Genomic DNA, 26,475 nt, shown 5'->3' with positions numbered 1-26,475 from the left:
GAGGACAAAGGGTTTGATTAGGGCAGGGAAAATAGAGTAAGAGAGGAAGCTTGCAGGGAACATTAAAATGGACTGCAAATGCTTCTATAGATATGTAAAGAGAAAAAGGTTAAGTAAAGACAAACGTAAGTCCCCTGCATTCAGAATCAGGGGAAGTCATAACAGGGATCAAAGAAATGGCAGACCAATTGAACAAGTACTTTGGTTCGGTATTCACTAAGGAGGACACAAACAACCTTCCGGATATAAAAGGGGTCAGAGGGTCGAGTAAGGAGGAGGAACTGAGGGAAATCCTTATTAGTCAGGAAATTGTGTTGGGGAAATTGATGGGATTGAAGGCCGATAAATCCTGAGGGCCTGATGGTCTGCATCCCAGAGTACTTAAGGAGGTGGCCTTAGAAATAGCGGATGCATTGACAGTCATTTTCCAACATTCCATAGACTCTGGATCAGTTCCTATGGAGTGGAGGGTAGCCAATGTAATCCCACTTTTTAAAAAGGGAGGGAAGAGAGAAAACAGGGAATTATAGACCGGTCAGCCTGACATCGGTAGTGGGTAAAATGATGGAATTAATTAAGGATGTCATAGCAGCGCATTTGGAAAGAGGTGACATGATAGGTCCAAGTCAGCATGGATTTGTGAAAGGGAAATCATGCTTGACAAATCTTCTGGAATTTTGTGAGGATGTTTCCAGTAGAGTGGACAAGGGAGAACCAGTTGATGTGGTGTATTTGGACTTTCAGAAGGCTTTCGACAAGGTCCCACACAAGAGATTAATGTGCAAAGTTAAAGCACATGGGATTGGGGCTAGTGTGCTGATGTGGATTGAGAACTGGTTGGCATACAGGAAGCAAAGAGTAGGAGTAAATGGGTACTTTTCAGAATGGCAGGCAGTAACTAGTAGGGTACCACAAGGTTCTGTGCTGGGGCCCCAGCTGTTTACATTGTACATTAATGATTTAGACAAGGAGATTAAATGTAGTATCTCAAAATTTGCGGATGACACTAAGTTGGGTGGCAGTGTGAGCTACGAGGAGGATGCTATGAGGCTGGTTAGGTTAGATGAGTGGGCAAATGCATGGCAGACGAAGTATAATGTGGATAAATGTGAGGTTATCCACTTTGGTGGTGAAAACAGAGAGACAGACTATTATCTGAATGGTGACAGATTAGGAAAAGGGGAGGTGCAAAGAGACCTGGGTGTCATGGTACATCAGTCATTGAAGGTTGGCATGCAGGTACAGCAGGCGGTTAAGAAAGCAAATGGCATGTTGGCCTCCATAGCGAGGGGATTTGAGTACAGGGGCAGGGAGGTGTTACTACAGTTGTACAGGGCCTTGGTGAGGCCACACCTGGAGTATTGTGTACAGTTTTGCTCTCCTAACTTGAGGAAGGACATTCTTGCTATTGAGGGAGTGCAGCGAAGGTTCACCAGACTGATTCCTGGGATGGCAGGACTGACATATCAAGAAAGACTGGATCAACTGGACTTGTATTCACTGGAGTTCAGAAAAATGAGAGGGGATCTCGTAGAAATGTTTAAAATTCTGATCGGTTTAGACAGGATGGATGCAGGAAGAATGTTCCCAATGTTGGGGAAGTCCAGAACCAGGGGTCACAGTCTAAGGATAAGGGGTAAGCCATTTAGGACCGAGATGAGGAGAAACTTCTTCACCCAGAGAGTGATGAACCTGTGGAATTCTCTACCACAGGAAGTTGTTGAGGCCAATTCACTAAATATATTCAAAAAGGAGTTAGATGTAGTCCTTACTACTAGGGGGATCAAGGGGTATGGCGAGAAAGCAGGAATGGGATACTGAAGTAGCATGTTCAGCATGAACTCATTGAATGGCGGTGCAGGCTCGAAGGGCCGAATGGCCTACTCCTGCACCTATTTTCTATGTTTCTATGTTTCCACCTCCTTCTTAATTCAAACTAGTTCTCTTATCCAGTTCCACCCTTCTCCCTCTTCAACTGTTAATCTGCTACTACTCCTATACTACCTCCCAAAATTCATGCTGGCAGTTTCTCTCCCCCCACTATCACTCAGGTAACACTGGCCCTCTCCTGCTCCTTAACCCCAAGTTCCCAGCTTCACCCCACATCCCGCTTTATTTCATTACCATCCATTTAATCTATAATTGTCACTGCCATTCATTCGCCCCTTCACTTTCCCCCCAGGCTCCCTTTCCACTTTTCTTCCCCCCACCTCAGTCCTGCTCCTACCCAAGTCTGGTTGCATCACAAGCATAAGAGATCCGGTCAACAGTCTGCAGAGGCCACAGTCACTGCCATTAGCACAGGGAATGGCATTGAGGAAAGAGAGAGAGAGGGAGACAGAGACAGAGACAGAGACAGAAAGAACTTGTTCCAGTTAATTAGCCATTGGAAGGTGGAAGGAGGACCCATTCTTTGCTGATTTTTGTCAGCAATCACGGATACACTCTCAGGACTCCCCAAACTCTATAGGTCAGTGAAACACTGATGGTTGGCATGTATACCTTTATCAGTGATGTATACAAGTCATGACTTTGCTTTCTGACCGCACAAATCTATTGCCAGTAATGGTTATAACTTGGGGACAAATTCCAAGTGATTACTGTGAAATAAGCAGTTGAACATAACTATGGTATAGTTATAAATGTGGCCAGAAGTTAGCTATATGGATAACATAGGATACAGATTGGACATAATTGACAAAGAAAATTGACAAAGGGAGCTTGGAAGTACAAATACACAAATCACTAAAAGTTGCGACACAGGTTAGCAAGGCATTAAAAAGGCAAACCGAGCACTAGGGTTTATTTCCAGAGGTATAGAATTGAGAAGTAGGGAAGTTATGCTGTATTGAACTTGAGTGTACAGTTCTGGTTGCCATATTATAAAAAGGAGACAACAGAGAGGGTACAAAGAAGATTTACAAGGATGATACCAGAACTGCAAGGGTATACACATCAGGAAAAGATGAACAGGCTGGATCCCTTTTCTCTAGGAGGGAAAAAAGACTGAGGAGTGATTGAATAGAGGTCTTTAAAATTATGGAAGTTTTTGATAGAGTGGATGCAGAGAATGTTTCCACGTGGGGAAGAGCATAACTAGAGGCCATCAGTACAAGGTAGTCACCAAGGAATCCAATAGGGAATTCAGAAGAATCTTTTTTACCCAAAGAATGGCGAGAATGTGGAACTCGCTACCACAGTGAGTGGTTGAAGCAAATAGTATAGATGCATTTAAGGGGAGGCTGGACAAGCATGAGGGAGAAGGGAAAAGTGGGTTATACTGCTAAATTTCGATGAGGAAAGACAGGAGTAGGTTCGAGTAGAGCATAAACACCGGCAAGGACTGATTGGGCAAATGGCCTGTTTCTGTGCCATATTTCCAATGTAATCCCAAGTAAACCAGGGAGGAGATGAGGAGGAATTTTTTATGCAGCAAGCTGTTATGATCTGGAATGCAATGCCTGAAAGGGCAGTGAAAGCAGATTCAATAATAACTTTCAAAAGGAAATTTGATACAGGTGCAGTGTCGAGAATCTGGAGTTCCGGAATCCGGACCGATCGGTGGCAGGGTCATCTAGAATCCGTAAAATGTTCTGGAATCCGGAACCGCCGACCCTGTCAACCTCGCGGTCCTGCCGCTGCCCGACCTTGGGCCTCGCCCACCGCCGCCGCTGCCCTTACCTCGGGGCCTCTTCGCCGGCTCACCCAAACAGCTCCTTGGCGGCGGCGCAGCCCCACCCGAACAGCTACTTGGCAGCAGACCCCGCCCCAAAAAAAAGCATCGAAATTTTAAGTCCTGTTTTATTTTTTTTGGCTGTGAATAAAATGTTCCTTGAATCATAGAATCCTACAGCATAGAAGGAGCCCATTCGGCCCAACATGCCCATGAGTGATCTTTGAAAGGGCTGTCCAATTAGTCCCACTTCCCTGCTCTTTCCCCATAGCTCTGCAGATATTTTCCTTTTTGTATATACAGGTGCAGTGTCGAGAATCCGGAATCCTCGGGACTGAGGCGGGGCCCGCCCGATCAGCTCCACCACAGCGGGGCCTGCCCGATCAGCTCCACCACAGCGAGGCCTGCCCGATCAGCTCTTCGGCAGCGGGGCCCCGCCCGATGACCTCTTTGACGGGACTGGTGGCATGAACAGCTCCTCGCCCTCCACCCCACCCCCTTTTCTGACATTCCAAAGTCCAGAAATACCCAAACCTGGGCTCGGGTGCTTCCGGATTCATGACATCAGAAAGACGATCAAAAGTCAGGAAATGACTGGAATCCAGAACAGCCTCGGTCCCGAGGATTCCGGATTCTCGACACTGCACCTGTATATACAAAAAGGAAAATATCTGCAGAGCTATGGGGAAAGGGCAGAGAAGTGGGACTAATTGGACAGCCCTTTCAAAGATCACTCATGGGCATGTTGGGCCAAATGGGCTCCTTCTGTGCTGTAGGATTCTATGATTCAAGGAACATTTTATTCACAGCCAAAAAAAATAAAACAGGACTTAGAATTTAGATGCTTTTTTTTGGCACGTTTAAACCAGCGTGGTGCCCACAACCTCAGTGCACAAGCTCTTGGATGTCCAGCCATGTGCACATACAACTTTCTGGACTTTGAGGTGAATCGGTCACAATTGTTGCAGGGATTGTAAAAGCGGACATTGATCGCAAAGTGTTGACCTGTGCACAGCATTCCAAGAACTTGGGCTGTCCACATAAAATGTGAACAGTTGGCAACTATGCCTATATTTAGCATCCTTTTGGAACTGCTCATGAAAACAACAAGGAAACAGGGAAGGAACAATAACTCGGAAGGATAAAGTGATAAGCGTTACTTAGGAGCTGAGAAGTTGAATCATTTTTGTAGTTCACAAGACCTAAAAGTGAACTGCTCCAGCTGCCTGAAAAGATAAGAGTTTACTCAAACTGGTTGGTAAGCAGGATCACTGGGGTTTGAGCCCATGATCACAAAATATAATTAATGAGGGAGAATCATGAATGCTATTTCGTAAAGTACTCTTGATTTTTTATGTATCACAAAAATAGCAGATGAGGGAGGCTGTGTGACCGATCTAGCTCATCCATCTATCGGGCTCAAGTTTTGTCCTGAGTTGCTCCTTTTTTTTTGAGCAACTAGTTTAGAATGGAGCATCTTAGAAATTGCAATTCTCGGCATTTAGTTTGCTCCAGTTCTAGTGAGTTAGAATAGTTCCATTTTAGAACAGATTTTTTTTCAAAAGGGGGCGTGTCCAGCCACTTAGGCCTGTTTTGCAAGTTTAGGCAATAAAAACTTACTCCAAACTAACTTAAAATGGAGTAAGTGTAGATTTTTGTACACTCACAAAAACCTTGCCTACACTTAGAAATCAGGCGTAGGGAACGAGAGATGGGGGGGGGGGGGTGGGAGGTGTGGGGCGTTTACAAACATTAAACACTTCACTTTTACAAATAAAGAGCCATCATCAATAATAAATGATAAATCAACCAACCAATAAATCAAAAAACATTTAAAAAAAAATTAAGTTTCTACTCACCGACTGCAGCACCGGGAGCCCTCCAACAGCATGCTGGGACGCCCCCCACCCCCCACCCCCCACAGGTGTCTCTGACAGAGAGAGAGAGACACAGAGTGAGAGTGTCTCTCTGTGTTTCTGACAGAGAGAGGAGGGGGGAGGGGGGAGGGGGAAGCGAGGAGAGAGGGGGGGGGCGGAGTGGGAAGCGAGGAGAGAGGAGGGGGAGCCAGAGCGGGACTTGAACCGGGGGGGGGGGAAGGGAGGAGAGCCGGAGTGGGATTTGTACAGGGTGGGGGGCGGGGAGCCAGAGCGGGATCTGAAGCTGAAGTGGAGGCCAGAGTCAGATCTTCGCCGCCCCAGTGAGCCCATTCGCCCAGGGCTAGGGGCGGTGTGCTTCAGGCCCCGCCCACACAGCCTCAAGGTTCTGGAGCTACTGCACATGCGCACACAGTCTAGCGCGCACGTGCAGAGGTCCAGGCACTGTTTTCAGCGCCGGGATCTGGCTCCGCACGCGACCCCTTGTGCTGCGCCACGCCGAGCACGAAGACGTCCTGAAGAACTCGCAGAATCACAAGCTAAGTTTTCGGTGCCCTTTTTCTTCCAGAAAGTTGGCACACCTTATCGAGATGTGCCGTTTTTCCAGAGGGTGAAAACTTGGGCCCATAGAAACTTATGGATCCTTCATCACAGTATCCAATTCCCTGTGGACCAATTCTAGTTTGTGCCTCAACTACACTATATAGAAAACCATTCTTGATATTAATCACTGTACTTGTAGCAAGAGTAAGAACACTCCAACCTAAATAATGCCACCAGAACAGTCTCTGTTAAAATTGTGATATTGTATAAAGCTGTAATGTAAGAAATATTGGAATTATGATATTGAAAAATTCTCAAGTAAAAACCTTTTACATCAACCATCTTTCATGAGATGATTCAACATTCCAGACTCATGAATAATAGGAAGATCTAAAACAGTTTCCTAAATTTTGTGTCCAATCAATTCCATAAGAAAACATGGACTTTGACACAAAAGTATGCACATTAGTTTCCTGTTCATCTAGTCACGCTGCTAAATTCCTCATTGGCCCTGGTAGCCAGCTCAGTTGTTTGAAATGCAGATTTAGCTCATGTAAAAACATGCTGGATGGGTAGTACCAAACTACAGCTGGTTCACACCAGTAAACTACTTGGCAGATTTAGAACAAAGCCCTTTCTGATACTTTGAAAAACCTAGAATTTTCCAAAACAAAGGAATTAAACAGAATTTGTTTTAACAAATCCCAACTTGTATTTTTTTTTAATTGCTCAAGAATTAAATGCTTCTTTTACATTATCTATTTCTCAGTTTGGTAGGCTGGAATGCAGAGCATCAAATGGACACGGTTTCATTCGAGAGCGCAACAAGCACAAGTGCAGACAAGTTCAGAAATAGTTGTATCTTTGAGTTATGAGGGAATTTGTTTAGTCAATTAAATGCTGGTAACTTTTTCGTAACACCCTATCACAATTTTGATTAATTCATTTTTATACATGTTTAGCCACCAAACAATATAAAGTAACGGAAATGAAAATTGCATTGTTCATAGCACTGAATAAATTAAAGCACTAAAGTATTAAAGCATAAAATGCAGAGTGCATATGACATAATGGGCTAAAGCTGTAATTTTGGCTTCATAAAAGAGCTGAAATGAATCATCTGGTTGCCCAATGGTGTAACAAATCCTATGTATGAAGCAATTCACCCTCTGAGGTTTAAATGTGGACAAAAGAAACCTTTGAGTGAAATGCCAATGCATGCCCTGGGTTTCATGTCAGTGTAGTGCCCACACATTGACTGCTTCCCTTGTCATTTGAGTACTGAAAGCCTGTTTGTTTTCCTGGCTCTGTCAGCCTATTCAGGCCTTTCAGTCTAAAGATTGCAGCGTGAAAAAGGAGCATCTTATCAGCATGCTCCAGACCAGTAAAGATAGTCGCATCCGCAAACAAAATACATAGCCAGTCCAGTTATAGGCCTCACCCACAAAGCTTTACTCATCTCAATGCAAACACCCTATGCTGTTGTGACAGCAAACATGTAGGACACAGAGGCATGTGTTGTTGTCAACTATTGTCTCATGTATGTTAGGAGAATGAAATTCCTCGGATGAAAAATGGGCAAATGCATGTTTTACTTCACGAATGAAATTATTGGAATGTAGTTTTGAAATGTACAATTTCTCAAAACTCTATTTTGTTAACAAGTCAGTATAAGAGAGAACACAGCCTTTTCTCCTGCTTTTCATCAAAAGGAGAATTCTGGATCTCAAGTGTTAAAACTGAAATGCAAAGAAACGGATTAAAGTCGACTTGCAGTAGTGTGAATCCAAAAAATGATTTGTTCTTCATTTGAATAATAGTTAAATTGAACTATTAATAATTCACTAATGAAAGTACAGGAATGTAGTTTTGAAATGTACAATTTCTGAAAATAATATTTTGTCAAGTCAGTATTGGAGAGAACACAGCCACAATCTGTTGTATCTCTAACTTTTTACAGTTCTGATGAAAGGTCATCGACCTGAAATGTTGACTGTTTCTCTCTCCACAGGTGCTGCCTGACCTGCTGAGTATTTCCAGCATTTTCTGTTTTTATTTCAGATGTCCAGCATCCGCAGTATTTTGCTTTTGTATTCGTGTTAAATTGAGCCAATCATTTAATAATCAAGCTGAACCTACTTGGAATTGCAATTCCATTTTGTGTTACCAAAAATTTACATTTCCACTTTACCCTGCACAGTTCTATATAGAAATTAATTTAATGGTGGACTATTCCACTGAGCAAGTAGAGTGCCCATTTATAATCAATTCAAGTGCTTGCAATAGCAATGGCTTCATGAAGATTGTGCCCAACTGTAAATTCACCGTGACATTGAAAAGTAATGTGCTTGAAAACTCTGAACAGCACAGCTTCTACAGATTTCTTTCTAAATACAGATCATGTTACTTCTTTAAAAAACGACATTATTAAAAAGACTGCAACAGAACCAGTGGGAAGCTGTTTAACCTACGCCGCCTCCAGGCCAGGTCCAAGATCACCCCAACCTGTTGTTGAGCTGCAGTACGCAGACGGCACCTGCATCTGTGCACATTCTGAGGCTGAACTCCAAGATATAGTCGATGTATTCTCCGAGGCATATGAAAGCATGGGCCTTACGCTTAACATCCATAAGACAAAGGTTCTCCATCAGCCTGTCCTCACCGCACAGCACTGTCCCCCAGTCATCAAGATTCATGGTTCGGCCCTCGACAACGTGGACCACTTCCCGTATCTCAGGAGCCTTTTATCAACAATAGCAGACATTGGTGTGGAGATTCAACATTGACTCCAGTGCGCCAGTGCAGCCTTTGGCCGCCTGAGGAAAAGAGTGTTCGAAGACCAGGCCCTCAAATCGACCACCAAGCTCATGGTCTACAGGGCTGTAGTAATACCCGCCCTCCTGTATGGATCAGAAGCATGGACAATGTACAGAAGACACCTCAAGTCACTGGAGATATATCACCAACGATGTCTCCACAAGATCCTGCAAATCCCCTGGGAGTACAGGCACTCCAACATCAGTGTCCTCGCCCAGGCTAACATCCCGAGCATTGAAGTACTGACCACACTCGATCAGCTTCGTTGGGCAGACCACATAGTTCGCATGCCAGACACGAGGCTCCCTAAACAATTGCTCTATGCAGAGCTCCTTCACGACAAACAAGTCAAAGGTGGGCAGCAGAAAAGTTACAAGGACACTCTCAAAGCCTCCCTGGTAAAGTGCGACATCACCACTGACACCTGGGAGTCCCTAGCCGAAGACTGCCCTAGTTGGAGAAAGTGCATCCGGGAGGATGCTGAGCTCTTCGAATCTCAACGCCGCAAGTGTGAAGAGGTCAGGTGCAGGCAGTGGAAGGAGCGTGCGACAAATCAGTCCCCACCACCCCCCCTTCCCCCGACGAATGTCTGTCCCACCTGTGACAGGGTCTGTGGCTCTCGCATTGGACTGTTCAGCCACCAAAGGACTCACTTTAGGAGTGGAAGCAAGTCTTCCTCGATTCCGAGGGACTGCCTATGATGATGATGGCAATAGGTTCAATATTCACCATTATCATGGGCAGTGCAAAACACTACGGGAATTTCTGTTTTACCAGCCCTAAATTCCTGATCACAATACTACTTTAAATTAGGCGTGACTAGCTCCATCCTAATATCTTAAAGTGATCCTTTTCATTACGTTGCTAAATTCATGCAGTAGCTCGTTAAAAGTAGCTACTAATGATGATTTTTTAAAAAAAGAACAGATGTTATCTAAGTATGCAGAGATACATGACATTGTTGTTAAATTTCAAACTGTAGTGTAAAACACATTAATTATTCCATGAAACCATAAGATCCATGATTATCTATCATCACAATATTATCTATCACCACAATATGACAAGGCCATTTAATATGTGCTTGATCAAGTCAATTGATTTAATTTACTCTTACTTTAAAAATAATCACACTTACTCATCTGTTTTATCTCTATTTAATTTCTATTACTTTTTCATGGCTACTTTTATATTTTAAGGTACTTCTAAATTTTCTTTCATTTATTGAACTAGAAAGCCATTTCTAAATTGAAAGGCCCAACTGAGGGTCACCACTGGGGATTAAAGCTACATTTCTTCAGGTAAGAAGGTAAGAATTTTCAGGGGCAGGAAAAAGCTATTAAGTACCAACAAGTCTAAACTTCAAAAAAAACCTCTACATATAAATTCTTCACAATAAACAAATAAAAAAGAAAATTGAAAGTCTGGCAAATACTGGATTTTTAATTTATGTTACCAACACATCGAACTCAATATCTTGTTTTCTCACAAGAGAAACTTTTTTTTTTAAAAAGAGCTCTCCCGGCGTTTTGCAAGATCAACAACATTTCTTTTGTTTTAAGCTGAAAGTTTGAAGATGTAACGAGTGCTTTCCCAGCATTTAAAGCTATGACTCAACACTATATTAGGATCACTGAAACTTGATTCCAGATGTACAGTGCTTTATGTTCAGACTGCCATTTTATTTCTGTGGAGTTTTTTTGTTACAAATGACAAAACATATGGTGTGCACTGTTTTAGATTTCCTTTTCTCTGGTCACTTCCAAAGTGTATGTCGAATATTTGCACTGTGCGCAACAGATATTATATACTACTCATTAAAATGAACTCTTTGCCCTTACTGGGAAGCTTTTTTCACCAACAAGTGTCATTTCCTTTAATGGAAGTTTTGTTCTCGTAATCAAAGGGTTAACAGAAAGAGGCATTTCACAGCATTGTACATCTCATGCTTTTACAAGTGTTCAGCCTTATGGTAAGATATATTAGTGCTATAGTCATAAAGTAGATGATGAAAACACAATCCAGACCTTTCTCACCTTGTACTATGTTTGATGCCAGGAACGGTTCATTTTATGCGTTAACATGTAATATTATTTATGTTGCTAAGTATTAAACTGGAAATAGAACAGCCAAATCCATTATAATAACAACTTACATTTCTGCTATTGGATCACTAGTATCCACATAGTTTAAGTGCAGACCTATATGAAATAGCATACACCAGTCAAGTAAATCTGCAACCCTAAAAAAGGTATATTTTTCTAAACAGAAAAATTTAAAGCCCACCTGTTTGTGAGATAGATTCCTCACAGGATTGTTTGGAAAGATCATTCTTAGAAACGTAACAATTCTCCAAAGTTGTTGGGCAACAAACAGCAAAAGTACTCCTTTATCCCAAATGTTTCAACAACACGGAAAGTTAAACCATTTGAAGTACAAAATCAACGAACGGAGGGAAACCCTGGTCTCCTTGACGAGCGTGCACCTTGTTGTAGTTACTTGTTGCCTCTCAAATCAGCACACTGCTAAGCTTTATGACAATATAACGTCGTTTCAAATGCAACTTCAACGATTCAGCCAGTTTATTCAGTTCACTTCATTGATCTGGCTTATGGTTCCCTGCAGCAACGTTCCCACCTACTGTGGCCTCGTCTACTAAAAGTTTAAAGATAGGGGTGTCAAAATACTAAGCAAATCTCCAACATTTTTACTTTGTACAATTTTATAATTCCGTTTATTTCTCTTTAGCTAACTACTAGTCAGTAAAACCGAACTTACAATCTACATTTTGTTTAGTTACTTCCAATTCTTAGCTTTGTAAATGGAAACCAGCCTATCCTTTAAATAAAATGGTTGGCTCCAACATAAATGCTTCGCATTCCAAATACTAACCATCAGATCTTCCTGTGCTGCAAAAGGCAGTGTCAGACTAGCCTATCAAATCACACAGGCAAACCTTTTTACAAGCAGGATTACAGTATAATTAAAAGGAATGACGATGGGCCAGTTGTAGGCTAAAAATATATATATATTTAAATCAGACAGGAGAGACAAGTCTATTAAGTCATTTATTGACCAAACGAATAAATATGTTTTTACTGTATATACAGATGAAAGAAAGCAACCAACAGCATGAATAGACGAGAAGATAAAAGTATTGACTGAAGGTGGACCCTGGGGTTGAGGGTAATATATTAGCATGGATAGAGGATTGGCTAACTAACAGAAAACAGAGAGTCGGGATAAATGGGTAATTTTACGGTTGGCAAAGAGTAACTAGTGGGGTGCCGCAGGGATCGGTGCTGGGTCCTCAACTGTTTACAATCTATATTAATGACTTGGATCGAGTGTAATGTAGCTAAGTTTGCTGATGATACAAAGATGGGTGGGAAAGCAAATTGTGAGAAGGTCATAAAATATCTGTAAAGGGATATAGACAGGCTAAGTGAGTGGGCAAACATTTGGCAGATGCAGTATAATGTGGGAAAATGAGAGGTTATCCACTTTGACAGAAATAATAGAAAAGTAAATTATAATTTAAATGGAGAAAAATTATAAAGTGTTGCAGTACAGAGAGACCTGGGGGTCATTGTGCATGAAACACAAAAATGTTAGTATACAGTAAAGCAAGTAATCAGGAAGGCAAATGGAATGTTGACCTTTATTGCAAGGGGGATAGAGGGATAGAATATAAAAGCAGAGAAGTCCTGCTACAACTGTACAGGATATTGGTGAGGCCACACCTGGAATACTGCATACAGTTTTGGTCTCCGTATTTAAGGAAGGATATATTTGCATTGGAGACTGTTCAGAGAAGGTTCACTAGGTTGATTCTAGAGATGAGAGGGTTGACAAATGAAGATAGGTTGGGCCTACTCATTGGAATTCAGAAGTATTGCGTTCCTAACACAGATGAGACTGCACACAGGGAGATTAAAGTAACAGTGACCTCAGTCTTTATTAAGACACTCCAGAGTGAGGAACAGGCCTCAGGGGCCGGCTTCTGTACAGTGCTCCCAAAGGATGCTGGGATCTCTTGGGACTTCAGGGGATGCACTCCCTGGTGGCGGTACATGGGAGTGCATGCTTTACAGATACACAAGAAGAAGAATGAGAGGTGATCTTATTGAAACTTATAAGATAATGATGGGGCTCGACAAGGTGCATGCAGAGAGGATATTGCCACTCATAGGGGAAACTAAAATTAGGGGACATAGTCTTAGAATAAGGGGCCGCCCATTTAAAACTGAGATGAAGAGAAATTTTATCTCTCAGAGGATTGTAAATCGATGAAATTCTCTGCCCCAGAGAGCTGTGTGCATCATTAAATATATTGAAGGCGGAGATAGACAGATTTTTGAGCGATAAGGGAATAAAAGGTTATGGGGAGCGGGTGGGGAAGTGGAGCTGAGTCCATGATCAGATCAGCCATGATATTGAATGGCGGAGCAGGCTCAAGGGGCCAAATGGCCTACTCCTGCTCCTATTTCTTATGTTCTTAAGATGCATATTTTGTTCATAAACACATAGCAAAGAAAGATGAGGAAAAAATATATGCTTTTGATTCTAATTAAGTCATCTCAATTATCAGTGTAACTAAGATGATGATTTAAAATACTATAAATCACTAGCCAGTTTAAATCATACATCTCAATCTCTTAAGGTCCACGAGGGAGAATATTGCTTACAATGCACATCACACAAATTTGTTATGGAATTAACATGTGAAGTAAGTATCCATGTTTTTTGGTGGAGTTGTCAAGCGATGACAGAGGAACAAAAAAACAGCAAGTACACTTCTTTAAGTTTACAAATAATGTGGCAAAATGTAACTTTAAAATCATAATCTGAAACTACCACGTAGATGGAGGGTAAAAATAAGATTTTAAAAGAAAAATCAGTTGATAAGGGAAAGGTAAAACATTCAGTGGCAATGCACGGCAAAGGGAATAAACCAAAATTCCCATTAGAAATATGGAGTACTCTACAAATTATGCAGCACTTCAACATTATAACTCAAGGCTTAATGCAACTGGATCTTGAAAACAGTGGATCCTATTTCCTTTTCCTGTGATGCCTGTTCAATCTGTGTAGTACAAAATGGCATAATCTTCACAGCTGAGCAAACAACCGTTTCTTTTTGAGCGCACATTGCAAAAATACAACATTACATACTCCTTCATCTGTGTTCCTGTTACTCTTTGTCCTGCCTTCAGTTGGAATGGACAAATCTATCCAAAGCTTTATTTCAGAAAAGAAAAGTTGACATAAATTTGACTGAACAACTAAACTTGTCTCAGCTTTACCAGGTTAATGCAGTGTATTGTACCCTTAACTCATTAAAACTGGGATTGGAGACGGTACTTTAGCTTATATCTTAATCTTACATTTACCATGTACAGTGGAAATCTGAAGAGGACAGAAAATACAAGCATCACCAAAATGTTACTTAAATTATGCTATTTTGATTCTACACCTAAATATCATACCTACTATATTTCTGTGATCTGAATCTCAAGAGCATAGAATCATACAGCACAGAAAGAAGTCACTCGGCCCCTAACGCCTGTGCCGGCTCTTTTGAAAGAGTTATCAAATTAGATCCACTCCCCTGCAATTTCCTCACCGCCCTGTAATTTTTTCCTTTTTAAGTATATATCTGCTTCCACCGCCCTTTCATGTAGTGCATTACTGATCATAACAACTCGCTGCATTAAAAAATTCTTATCTCTCCCTGGTTCATTTGCCAATTATCTTAAATCTTTGGCCTCTGATTACCGACCCTTCTGCCACTGGAAATAGTTTCTCCCCATCTACTATATCAAAACCCTTTATCATCTTCAACACCTCTATTAAATTTTCCCTCATACACATGTATATATACATACATATGAGAATCAAATGAGGATCCAATGGCTGATGGGTCAATAACCAGAGGGCACAGATTTAATATGATGGGCAAAAGAACCAGAGGCGACATGAGGAAAAATGTCTTTACACAGCAAGTGGTTAGGATTTGGAATGCACTGCCCGTTAGGGTGGTGGATACTGATTCAATAGTAGCCTTCAAAATGAAATTGGATAAAAACTTGAAGGAGAAAAAAATTGCAGGGATACAAGGAAAGAGCAGAGAAGTGAGACTTCAAACGAGCTGGCCTGGACACGGTGGTCTGAATGGCCTCCTTCTGTGCTGAACTATTCGATGATTCTAAGGATATAATTTTATTAATATTGAACATTTTCAGAGTAATCAGGTTATTTAATTTCAAGTGCCATTTCTTAACATTTACCTGAAACTTTAGCACACTGTAATTATTCCAGTAAGGATGAGGGCCATGATTCTCACTACACACTGTACGGTATCTGTGCTAATACATATCGCATTGCGGCACTGGAGCTGCGGGTGGATTCACTCTGGAGCATCCACAATGCTGAGAATGACATGAATAGCATGTTTAGTGAGTTGGTCTTACCGCAGGTAAAGGGTACACAGCCAAATAGGGGATGGATGACCAACAGGAAGAGCAGTGGAAGGTAGGTAGTGTAGGGGTCCCCTGCGGTCATCCCCCTGCAAAACAGCTACACCGCTTTGGGTACTGTTGAGGGGGATGACTCATCAGGGGAGAGCAACAGCAGCCAAGTTCATGGCACCGTGGGTGGCTCTGCTTCACAGAAGGGCAGGAAAAAGAATGGGAGAGCAGGAAAAAGAGTATGTTGCCTCCCTGGTGCAAGGATCAAGGATGTCACGGAGCGGGTGCAGGACATTCTGAAAAAGGAGGGTGAACAGCCAGTTGTCGTGGTGCATATAGGTACCAACGATATAGGTAAAAAATGGGATGAGGTCCTACGAGACGAATTTAGGGAGCTAGGAGTTAAATTAAAAAGTAGGACCTCAAAAGTAGTAATCTCAGGATTGCTACCAGTACCATGTGCTAGTCAGAGTAGGAATTGCAGGATAGCTCAGATGAATACATGGCTTGAGGAGTGGTGCAAGAGGGAGGGATTCAAATTCCTGGGACATTGCAACCGGTTCTGGGGGAGGTGGGACCAGTACAAACCGGACGTCTGCAGCTGGGCAGGACCGGAACCAATGTCCTTGGGGGAGTGTTTGCTAGTGCTGTTGGGGAGGAGTTAAACTAACATGGCAGGGGGATGGGAACCAATGCAGGGAGGCAGAGGGAAATAAAATGGAGGCAGAAGCAAAAGATAGAAAGGAGAATAGTAAAAGTGGAGGGCAGAGAAACCCAAGGCAAAAAGCAAAAACAAAAAGGGCCACATTACAGCAAAATTCTAAAGGGGCAAAGTGTGTTAAAAAGACAAGCCTGAAGGCTCTGTGCCTCAATGCAAGGAGTATTCTGAATAAGGTGGACGAATTAACTGTGCAGATAGCAGTTAACGGATATGATGTAATTGGCATCACGGAGACATGGCTCCAGGGTGACTAAGGCTGGGAACTCAACATCCAGGGACATTCAACATTTAGGAAGGATAGACAGAGAGGAAAAGGAGGCGGGGTGGCGCTGCTGGTTAAAGGGGAAATTAATGCAATAGTAAGGAGGGACATTAGCCTGGATGATGTGGAATCGGTATGGGTGGAGCTGCGGAATATCAAAGGGCAGAAAACGCTAGTGGGAGTTGTGTACAGACCACCAAACAGTAGTAGTGAGGTTGGGGACAGCATCAAACAACAAATAAGGGATGTACACAATAAAGGTACAGCAGTTATCATGGGCGACTTTAATTTACATATTGATTGGGCTAACCAAACTGGTAGCAATGCAGTGAAGGAGGATTTCCTAGAGTGTATTAGGGATGGTTTTCTAGACCAATATGTCGAGGAACCAACTAGAGAGCTGGCCATCCTAGACTGGCTGATGTGTAATGAGAAAGGACTAATTAGCAATCTTGTTTTGCGAGGCCCCTTAGGGAAGAGTGACCATAATATGGTAGAATTCTTTATTAAGATGGAGAGTGACACGGTTACTTTGGAAACTAGGGTCCTGAACTTAAGGAAAGGTAACTTCGATGGTATGAGGCGTGAATTGGCTAGAATAGACTGGTAAAGGATACTTAAAGGGTTGACGGTGGATAAGCAATGGCAAATATTTAAAGATCACATGGATGAACTTCAGCAATTGCACATCCCTGTCTGGAGTAAAAATAAAACAGGGAAGGTGGCTCAACCATGGCTAACAAGGGAAATCAAGGATAGTATTGAAACCAAGGAAGAAGCATATAAATTGGCGAGAAAAAGCAACAAATCTGAGGACTGGGAGAAATTTAAAATTCAACAGATGAGGACTAAGGGTTTAATTAAGAGGGGGGAAATAGAGTATGAGAGGAAGCTTGCAGGGAACATAAAAACTGACTGCAAAAGCTTCTATAAATATGTGAAGAGAAAAAGATTACTGAAGACAAACGTAGGTCCCTTGCAGTCGGATTCAGGTGAATTTATAATAGGGAACAAAGAAATGGCAGACCAATTGAACAAATACTTTGGTTCTATCTTCAAGAAGGAAGACAAAATAACCTTCCGAATGTACTAGGGGACAGTGGGTCTAGTGAGAAGGAGGAACTGAAGGATATCCTTAAAAAGCAGGAAATTGTGTGAGGGAAATTGATGGGATTGATGGCCGATAAGTCCCCTGGGCCAGATAGTCTGCATCCCAGAGTACTTAAGGAAGTGGCCCTAGAAATAGTGGATGCATTGGTGATCATTTTCCAAAGTCTATTGACTCTGGATCAGTTCCTATGGACTGGAGGGTAGCTAATGTCACACCACTTTTTTAAAAAGGTGGGAGAGAGAAAACGGGTAATTATAGACCGGTTAGCCTGACATCAGTAGTGGGGGAAATGTTGGAATCAATCATTAAGGATGAAATAGCAGTGCATTTGGAAAGCAGTGACAGGATTGGTCCAAGTCAGCATGGATTTATGAAAGGGAAATCATGCTTGACGAATCTTCTGGAATTTTTTGAGGATGTAACTAGCAGAGTGGACAAGGGAGAACCAGTGGATGTGGTGTATTCGGACTTTCAAAAGTTTTTTGACAAGGTCCCGCACAAGTGATCGGTGTGTAAAGTCAAAGCGCATGGTATTGGGGGTAGTGTGCAGATGTGGATAGAGAATTGGTTGGCAGACAGGAAGCAGAGAGTCGGGATAAACAGGTCCTTTTCAGAATGGCAGGCAGTGACTAGTGGAGTGCCGCAGGGCTCAGTGCTGGGACCCCAGCTCTTTATAATATACATTAACGATTTGGATGAAGGAATTGAGTGGAATATCTCCAAGTTTGCAGATGACACTAAACTGGGTGGCGGTGTGAGCTGTGAGGGGGACACTAAGAGGCTGCAGGGTGACTTGGACAGGTTAGGTGAGTGGGCAAACGCATGGCAAGATGCAGTATAATGTGGATAAATGTGAGGTTATCCATTTTGGATGCAAAACACGAAGGCAGAATATTATCTGAATGGTGGCAGATTAGGAAAAGGGGAGGTGCAACGAGACCTGGGTGTAATGGTTCATCAGTCATTGAAAGTTGGCATAAAGGTACAGCAGGTGGTGAAGAAGGCAAATGGTATGTTGGCCTTCATAGCTAGGGGATTTGAGTATAGGAGCAGAGAGGTCTTACTGCAGTTGTACAGGGCCTTGGTGTGGCCTCACCTGGAATATTGTGTTCAGTTTTGGTCTCCTAATCTGAGGAAGGACAGTCTTGCTATTGAGGGAGTACAGCGAAGGTTCTCCAGCCTGATTCCAGGGATGGCTGGACTGACATATGAGGAGAGACTGGATCAACTGGGCCTTTATTCATTGGAGTTTAGAAGGATGAGAGGGGATCTCATAGAAACGTATAAAATTCTGACGGGACTGGACAGGTTAGATGCGGGAAGAATGTTCCCGATGTTCGGGAAGTCCAGAACCAGGGGTCACAGTCTAAAGATAAGGGGTAAGCCATTTAGGACCGAGATGAAGAGAAACTTCTTCACTCAGAGAATTGTGAACCTGTGGAATTCTCTACCACAGAAAGTTGTTGAGACCAGTTCGTTAGATATATTCAAGAGGGAGTTAGATATGGCCCTTACGGCTAAAGAGATCAATGAGTATGGAGAGAAAGCAGGAAAGGGGTACTGAGGGAATGAGCAGCCATGATCTTATTGAATGGCGGTGCAGGCTCGAAGGGCCGAATGGCCTACTCCTGCACCTATTTTCTATGTTTCTATGTTTCTGTCATCTTTGACTTTTCCTCGTTGCTCCCTTCATTGAGAGTGCTCTGGAGTTGACATTAAAGGAAGCTCAGCAAAATACAGTTGCTATTTTGAGTTTGAGTGGCACTCATAGGAGGAGGTGTTCGAGCAGCTCAATGTACTGTCCCTTATGAGGACAGCTGCACAGACTCTGAGAAAGTTTATCAAGTTAACTGTTATGGCAAAGCATGCCTGCACTAAAAACATTCACCTCAAACAGCAGCATCTTGAACATAGATGTGTGATTATCACGCCCAGCTGCCCAATTCTATTGACTGAAGCGCAAACTGTATCTTGGGCACAAACTTTACCGCCCCGCCGCCATTGCCTCCCCGAAATCAGCAAAACCAAAAATCCAGCCCATTAAGTACATAGACAGCAGGGGAGTGCATGATAAAGGAAAATATGAAAAGATTTGGAGAGAAGTCAAAAAAAAATTCAAAAGTCAAAGAGGAACTATGAAATTAAATTATCAAAGAACATAAACCAAAGTAGTAAAATATTTTACAGGCACATCAATAAAAAAAGGTAGGTTAGGATGGGAATAGGGCCATTAAGGGATAGACAGGATAATACCTCAGGTAACGATAGAGAGATGGCAGAAAGATTAAGGGCTAGAAGTTCATCATATTATCACCCATGAATAGAAAATTGATGAAAATCATCATTTACCACCTATATACCGCCCAAATAACGCGTGGCGGTAAATTCATCATTCATTTAACACCGGCCTTATAAAATACCGCCCACCCATCTTTTTCGATGTTATTTTGAGGTCATTAGTCGTGCAACGCCCAAATAAGGCCCAAAAATAACGCCGGCGGTAAATTCATCAATAAGATCCATTTTACAGCTGGACTGAAATACTGCCATGAAAACACACATCTTACTTGATCTTAAGCCGGCCTTATCGACGCCATTTTGATTTAAAGGATGATTTGACAGAAGGCTGATTAGCATTAGTTATAGCTTTACGGTTATGGAGTAGGAATTTATGGGTATTTAAAGGATTTTTAAGGGATTTTAATATTTTGAATTATTTTCAGGAAATTTGAAGCCATTTTACAAAATGGAATGAACATGTGTTTATTGAAGGGGATTTGAAGATATTGGAAAACATTTGTGGTGATTTAAATGAATTGCACCTGCAATATCTCAGCCTGTATTGCTGACTAATTATCTAATGCAGAATAGAGGTTGAAGAAGGTTTATTGCAGAGCATTATTAGGGTAATCAAAGAGGTCGTAGACTTATGAGGAGGAGGAGGAGGCCGTACCTCCAACGAATTTTCAGGGAGAAGCGCTCATACCACCTGACTGATACACAGCGCGTTAGAAGGTTGCAGGACCACCTGAAGAGAGAGTGGAGGAGGAGGAGGAAGAGGAGAATGTGGAGCCTGGCGATTAAACCATGCCACCACCACCACCCCCAACGGCAGGCAGAGGCTTCGTGGAGCTTTCGCCACTGCAAAATTGTTACGACAGCAGCTCATAAATGAAGGTTTCGCTTGAACGGTGCGAGTTGCATTTAAGCTTTGCCTGGCAACTATATGGTACCAATAAGTACTGTTACCCCTGTGTTTCTAAAAGTTAAGACTCTGTACAACAATGATTTCGTTGAATAAAAAATGTATCTAAAATTTGTAAACTTTCAAAACTTTGTGCAATTCACGTCATCAAATATTTTTAACAATTAACAATTAGTAATAAAATTTTTCAATGAAGGAACAGTAACAATAAAAATAACACTAGCAACAAATAAGTAACAATAACAAGAGCAACAGCATGCACAGAAATACTGCCCATTTAAGTTCAAGTCTTGCACAATCAGAAATAAGATCCAAATACCATTAGCTCCACCACCGGTCATATTTTGATGAAAATAGCAGCCTTCGGTCATAGCGGTATTTCGGTGGTTAAAAAAAAACGGGATCTTTAAATACCATTGAGATACTGCTGGAAATGGTAAGGTTAAATTATGAAAATCCAGCCCTAAATAATTATTTTGCTTCAGTATTTACCAGGGAGATAGAACAGGTAAACATGGCATTGGATGATGAGGTTAGTAATGAGACAAGTACATTTAAAATAAAAAGAGGGGATATATTAAATAAACTAATCAAACTCAAAGAGGATAAAACCCATGGATTGCATCCACGCATTTTAAAAAAATTTAGGGAAGACTTGGCAGAGATATTACTACACATATTTAATAATTCATCAGTAAAAGGTGTGTCAGGAGGACTTGTGGATAGCTAACATAATATCTATATTTAAGAAGGGAGATGGAACATGTCCAGGGAATTATAGACCAGTCGGCTTAACATCGGTGGTAGGAAAAATAATGGAATCCCGACTAAAGGAGAAAATAAAAGAACATCTAGAAACCAAAAATATAATAATGAATAGTCAGCATGGATTTCAAAAGGGAAAGTCTTGCTTGACCAATCTCATTGAATTTTTTGAAGAGGTAACAGAGTATACAATGGTAATGCAGTAGGTGTAATTTATCTAGATTTTCAAAACGCCTTCGATAAGATACCCCATAATAGACTGATAAACAAGGTCAGAGAATGTGGAGTCAGGGGACAAGTAGCAGAATGGATAGCTAGCTGGCTTCAAGAGAGAAAGCAGAGTAGGCGTAAAATGTAGCTATTCAGAGTGGCAGAAGGTGGGTAGTGGTGTTCCACAAGGATCAGTGCTGGGACCACTGTTTTTCACAATTTATATTAATGATTTAGACTTTGGAATCAAAAACACAATTTCTAAATTTACAAATGACACCAAATTGGGGGCGATAGTCAATACTGAGGAGGACTGCAACAAATTACAGGAGGACATTAATAAACTTGCAAAATGGGCATATAATTGGCAAATGAAGTTCAACATAGATAAATGGAGATATTACATTTTGGTAGGAAGAATAGAAAGGTCACTTATACTTGGAGGGTGCAAGTCTAGGTGGGGTAGAGGAACAAAGGGATCTCAGAGTACAAATACACAAAACACTAAAAGTTGCGACACAGGTTAGCAAGGCCGCAAAAAAAAGCAAACCAAGCACTCGGGTTTATTTCTAGAGGTATAGAATTGAAAACTAGGGAAGTTATACTAAACTTGTATCGAAACTTGGTTAGACCACACTTGTGGAGTACTGCTTGCCATATTATAAAAAGGATATCATCATCATCATAGGCAGACCCTCGAAATTGAGGAAGACTTGCTTCCATTCTAAAAGTGAGTTCTCAGGTGGCTGTACAGTCCATTGTGAGAATTAAAGTCTCTGTCACAGGTGAGGCAGACAATCGTTGAAGAAAAGGGTGGGTGGGGAGCCTGGTTTGCCGCATGCTCCTTCCGCCGTCTGCGTTTGATTTCTGCATGCTCTCGGCAACGAGACTCAATGAACTCAGCGCCCTCCCAGATGCTCTTCCTCCACTTTGGATGGTCTTGGACCAGGGATTCCGAGGTGCCGGTGGGGATGTTGCACTTTATCAAGGAGGCTTTAAGGGTGTCCTTGAAACATTTCCTCTGTCCACCTGGGGCTCGCTTGCCGTGTCAGAGCTCTGAATAGAGCACTTGCTTGGGGAGTCGCGTGTCGGGCATGCGGAAGATGTGGCCCACCCAACATCGAGCATGGTCAGTGCTTCGATGCTGACCTGAGCGAGGACACTGACGTTGCTGCATCTATCCTCCCAGTGGATTTGCAAGATCTTGCGGAGACAGTGTTGGTGGTACTTCTCCAGTGCTTTGAGATGTCTGCTGTGTATAGTCCATGTCTCTGAGCCATATAGGAGGGCGGGTATCACTACTGCCCTGTAGACCATAAGCTTGGTCTACAGGATATAGAGGCACTAGAGAGGGTGCAGAGACGATTTACAAGGATGATACCCCAGAAATGCGAGGGTATACATATCAGGAAAGGATGAATAGGCTGAGTCTCTTTTCTCTTGAAAAAATGCTGAGGGGTGACCTAATAGAGATCTTTAAAATTATGAAAGGTTTTGATATAGTAGAAACATAGACACACAGAAAATAGGTGCAGGAGTAGGCCATTCGGCCCTTCGAGCCTGCACCACCATTCAATAAGATCATGGCTGATCATTCACCTCAGTACCCCTTTCCTGCTTTCTCTCTATACCCCTTGATCCCTTAGCCATAAGGGCCATATCTAACTCCTTCTTGAATAAAGCTAATGAACTGGCATCAACAACTCTCTGCGGTAGAGAATTCCACAGGTTCACAATTCTCTGAGTGAAGATCCTCGGTCCCCTAGTATTTCCGGAAGGTTATTCATGTCTTCCTTCGTGAAGACAGAACCAAAGTATTTGTTCAATTGGTCTGCCATTTCTTTGTTCCCCATTATAAATTCACCTGATTCTCACTGCAAGGGACCTACGTTAGTCTTCACTAATTTTTTTCTCTTCACATATCTATAGAAGCTTTTGTAGTCAGTTTTTACGTTCCCAGCAAGCTTCCTCTCATACTCTATTTTCCCCTTCCTAATTAAACACTTTGTCCTCCTCTGCTAGATTCTAAATTTCTCCCAGTCCTCAGGTTTGCTGCTTTTTCTGGCCAATTTATATGCCTCTTCCTTGGATTTAACACTATCCCTAATTTCCCTTGTTAGCCACGGTTGAACCACCTTCCCCATTTTATTTTTACTCCAGACAGGGATGTACAATTGTTGAAGTTCATCCATGTGATATTTAAATGTCTGCCATTGCCTATCTACTGTCAATCCTTTAAGTATCATTTGCCAGTCTATTCTAGCCAATTCACGTCTCATACCATCAAAGTTACCTTTCCTTAAGTTCAGGACCCTAGTCTTTGAATTAACTGTGTCACTCTGCATCTTAATAAAGAATTCTACCATATTATGGTCACTCTTCCCCAAGGGGCCTCACACAACAAGATTGCTAATTAGTCCTTTCTCATTGTACATCACCCAGTCTAAAATGCCCAGCCCTCTAGTTGGTTCCTCGACATAATGGTCTAGAAAACCATCCCTAATATACTCCAGGAAATCCTCCTCCACCATATTGCTACCAGTTTGGTTTGCCCAATCTATATGTAGATTAAAGTCGCCTATGATAACTGCTGTACCTTTATTGCACGCATCCCTAATTTCTTGTTTGATGCCCTCCCCAACATCATTGCTACTGTTTGGAGGTCTGTACACAACTCCCACTAGCGTTTTCTGCCCTTTGGTATTCCGCAGCTCTACCCATACAGATTCCACATCATCCAAGCTAATGTCCTTCCTTACTATTCAGTTAATTTCCTCTTTAACCAGCAATGCTACCCCACCTCCTTTTCCTTTCTGTCTATCCTTCCTGAATGTTGAATACCCCTGGATGTTGAGTTCCCAGCCTTGGTCACCTTGGAGCCTTGTCTCAGTAATCCCAATTATATCATATTAGTTAATAGCTGCCTGCGCAGCTAATTCGTCCAATTGTTTCCACTTGTGGGGTAGAACATAACTAGAGGCCAAAAATATAAGATAGTCATCAAAAAATCCAATACGGAATTCAGAAGAAAACTCATTACCCAAAGAGTGGTGAGAATGTGGAAATCGCTACCACAGGGAATGATTGAAACGAATAGTATAGATGCAGTTAAAGGGAGGCTAGACAAGCATATGAAGGAGAAGGGAATAGAGGGTTATGCTGATAGATTTAGATGAGGGAAGACGGGAGGAGGCTCGAGTGGAGCATAAATGCCTGCATGCACTCGTTGGGCCAAATGGCCTGTTTCTGTGCCGTATATCCTATGAACATCCTATGTAATCCACCATTCATGGCTGATCTTTGATTTCAACTCCACTTTCCCACCCGATCCCCATATCTCTTGATTCCCTTAGAGTCCAAAAATCTATCGCTCTCAGCCTTGAATATACCAACAATTGTGTATCCACAGCATTCTCGGGTAGAAAATTCCAAAGATTCACAACCTTCTGAGTGAAGAAATTTCTCCTCTTCTCAGTCCTAAATGGCCAACCCCTTATCCCGATACTATGTCCCCTACGCTCCCTAGCAGATGAGCTGAGACAGGGGCGGAGTCAGGCGATGTTACGGAAGTGGAATTAGGCAGTCTTGGTGAAGGAGCGGATATGTGGTCGGAAGCTCATCTTGGGGTCAAATATGACACCAAGGTTGCGAATGGTCTGGTTCAGACTCAACAGTTGTCAGGGAGAGGGATGAAGTCGAATGTCTGTGTCACCTTCCAGCAGTCAAGGAAATCTTCAAATGACGTGACACGCATATCTGAAAACTTTGACATGCTAATGTAGCTTTCAACAACAGCCATTTATGTGCATGCATCTTGTTTGCATTTCTCAAACTTTAGCTTTTCACGGGTATGTTTCTGTTTGCAGGAAAAAGAGGCATTTCATAGATGGTATTAAAGAATAACTGGTGATGGTTTCTCCACCCTTAACCCGTCTGAATGAAGTTGTGATATATTCTTTACGACATCACGAACAAACACACTATACAAGATGACTCCAATACATCATGTGACTTTTATTGTATTTACAGCAGTAGTCCATTAGGTGGAGCTCTATATTACAGAAGTGATCCTAAATAGAGTGGGCATAGACTCCATGCAGGAAATAAGTTTAGGCTATGTGGCAGACTCTCGCCCTGCTCCAGGTTACTACCCATCATTAATGCTTATTCTTATTCTCATTAAATCATATCCTCAGGCACTCTCCTTTCCAAACCTTGCATGCACCACAGTATCTTAGCACATCATATATTTATGTTAAAAGAGATGTGTTGCTGACACCAGTGTAAAACTTGTTCATCTTCTGTTTCTAAAGGTGGCTCAGAGGAGCCAGCAATACCAACCACAGATAAAGCACATCCCAGCATTTTACAGTAAGCAGCTTCACTCTACCTGCTGCAAGCACCAACACAGGTTCATCTACTCGCAGAAATTAGCGAGAGAGGTTCAGGAGATAGTACTTGAAGCTCATAGCATAATTGAGGAGCAACAAGTGGAGATGGCAAAAGGGAAATAGAAAATTGCTCATCAGAGCGGCAAGTTGATCCCTAGCTGCCGAACTCTGGGATCGATACTATCAATTGCCTGCATACAAAGCAAGATTGATTTTTAAGCACTGCGGGTTCATTTGAGAATGTTTTGTCAGGCATGGTGGCGATTACACATGAGTCCACTAATCACTTACAGGCAGTGATGGACAATTGCTTCTCCAAGCTGCAGTCCACCCTGGAGTGTGTAGCACCTCTAGAACCATCTGCAGAGGAGCCCTCTTAGCAGAGGTCTCAAACAAACCTGTGGATTTTGGGGGGAATGTTCTAACTGATATT

At 42.2% G+C, this 26,475-nt stretch overlaps 1 protein-coding gene across 15 annotated transcripts in view; it reads right to left on the bottom strand.

Moving 5' to 3' along the window:
- Positions 1-26,475, bottom strand: part of LOC139259794 (RNA-binding motif, single-stranded-interacting protein 1-like) — a 769,398-nt gene that overhangs the window by 320,429 nt on the left and 422,494 nt on the right. The window contains exons 1-2 of one of the 15 annotated variants that reach the window (XM_070875552.1): positions 11,686-11,706; positions 11,194-11,562 (exon numbers count right to left, since the gene is read on the bottom strand). The exons of 11 other annotated variants lie outside the window; for them this stretch is intronic. In XM_070875552.1, coding sequence (XP_070731653.1) covers positions 11,194-11,238 — 45 coding nt within the window. In that variant the 5' untranslated portion in view covers positions 11,239-11,562; positions 11,686-11,706. Of the gene's footprint in view, positions 1-5,532; positions 5,580-11,193; positions 11,605-11,685; positions 11,707-14,396; positions 14,444-26,475 lie in introns of those variants that run through there. 3 more of the 15 variants (XM_070875556.1, XM_070875553.1, XM_070875558.1) reach the window with 3 other exon arrangements.

The sequence above is a fragment of the Pristiophorus japonicus genome, chromosome 3, assembly GCF_044704955.1.
Source record: "Pristiophorus japonicus isolate sPriJap1 chromosome 3, sPriJap1.hap1, whole genome shotgun sequence".
In the NCBI taxonomy this organism is placed as follows: Eukaryota; Metazoa; Chordata; class Chondrichthyes; family Pristiophoridae; genus Pristiophorus; species Pristiophorus japonicus.
The sequence above is the reverse complement of the archived record's forward strand: the minus strand, read 5'-3'. Positions and strand labels throughout refer to the sequence as shown.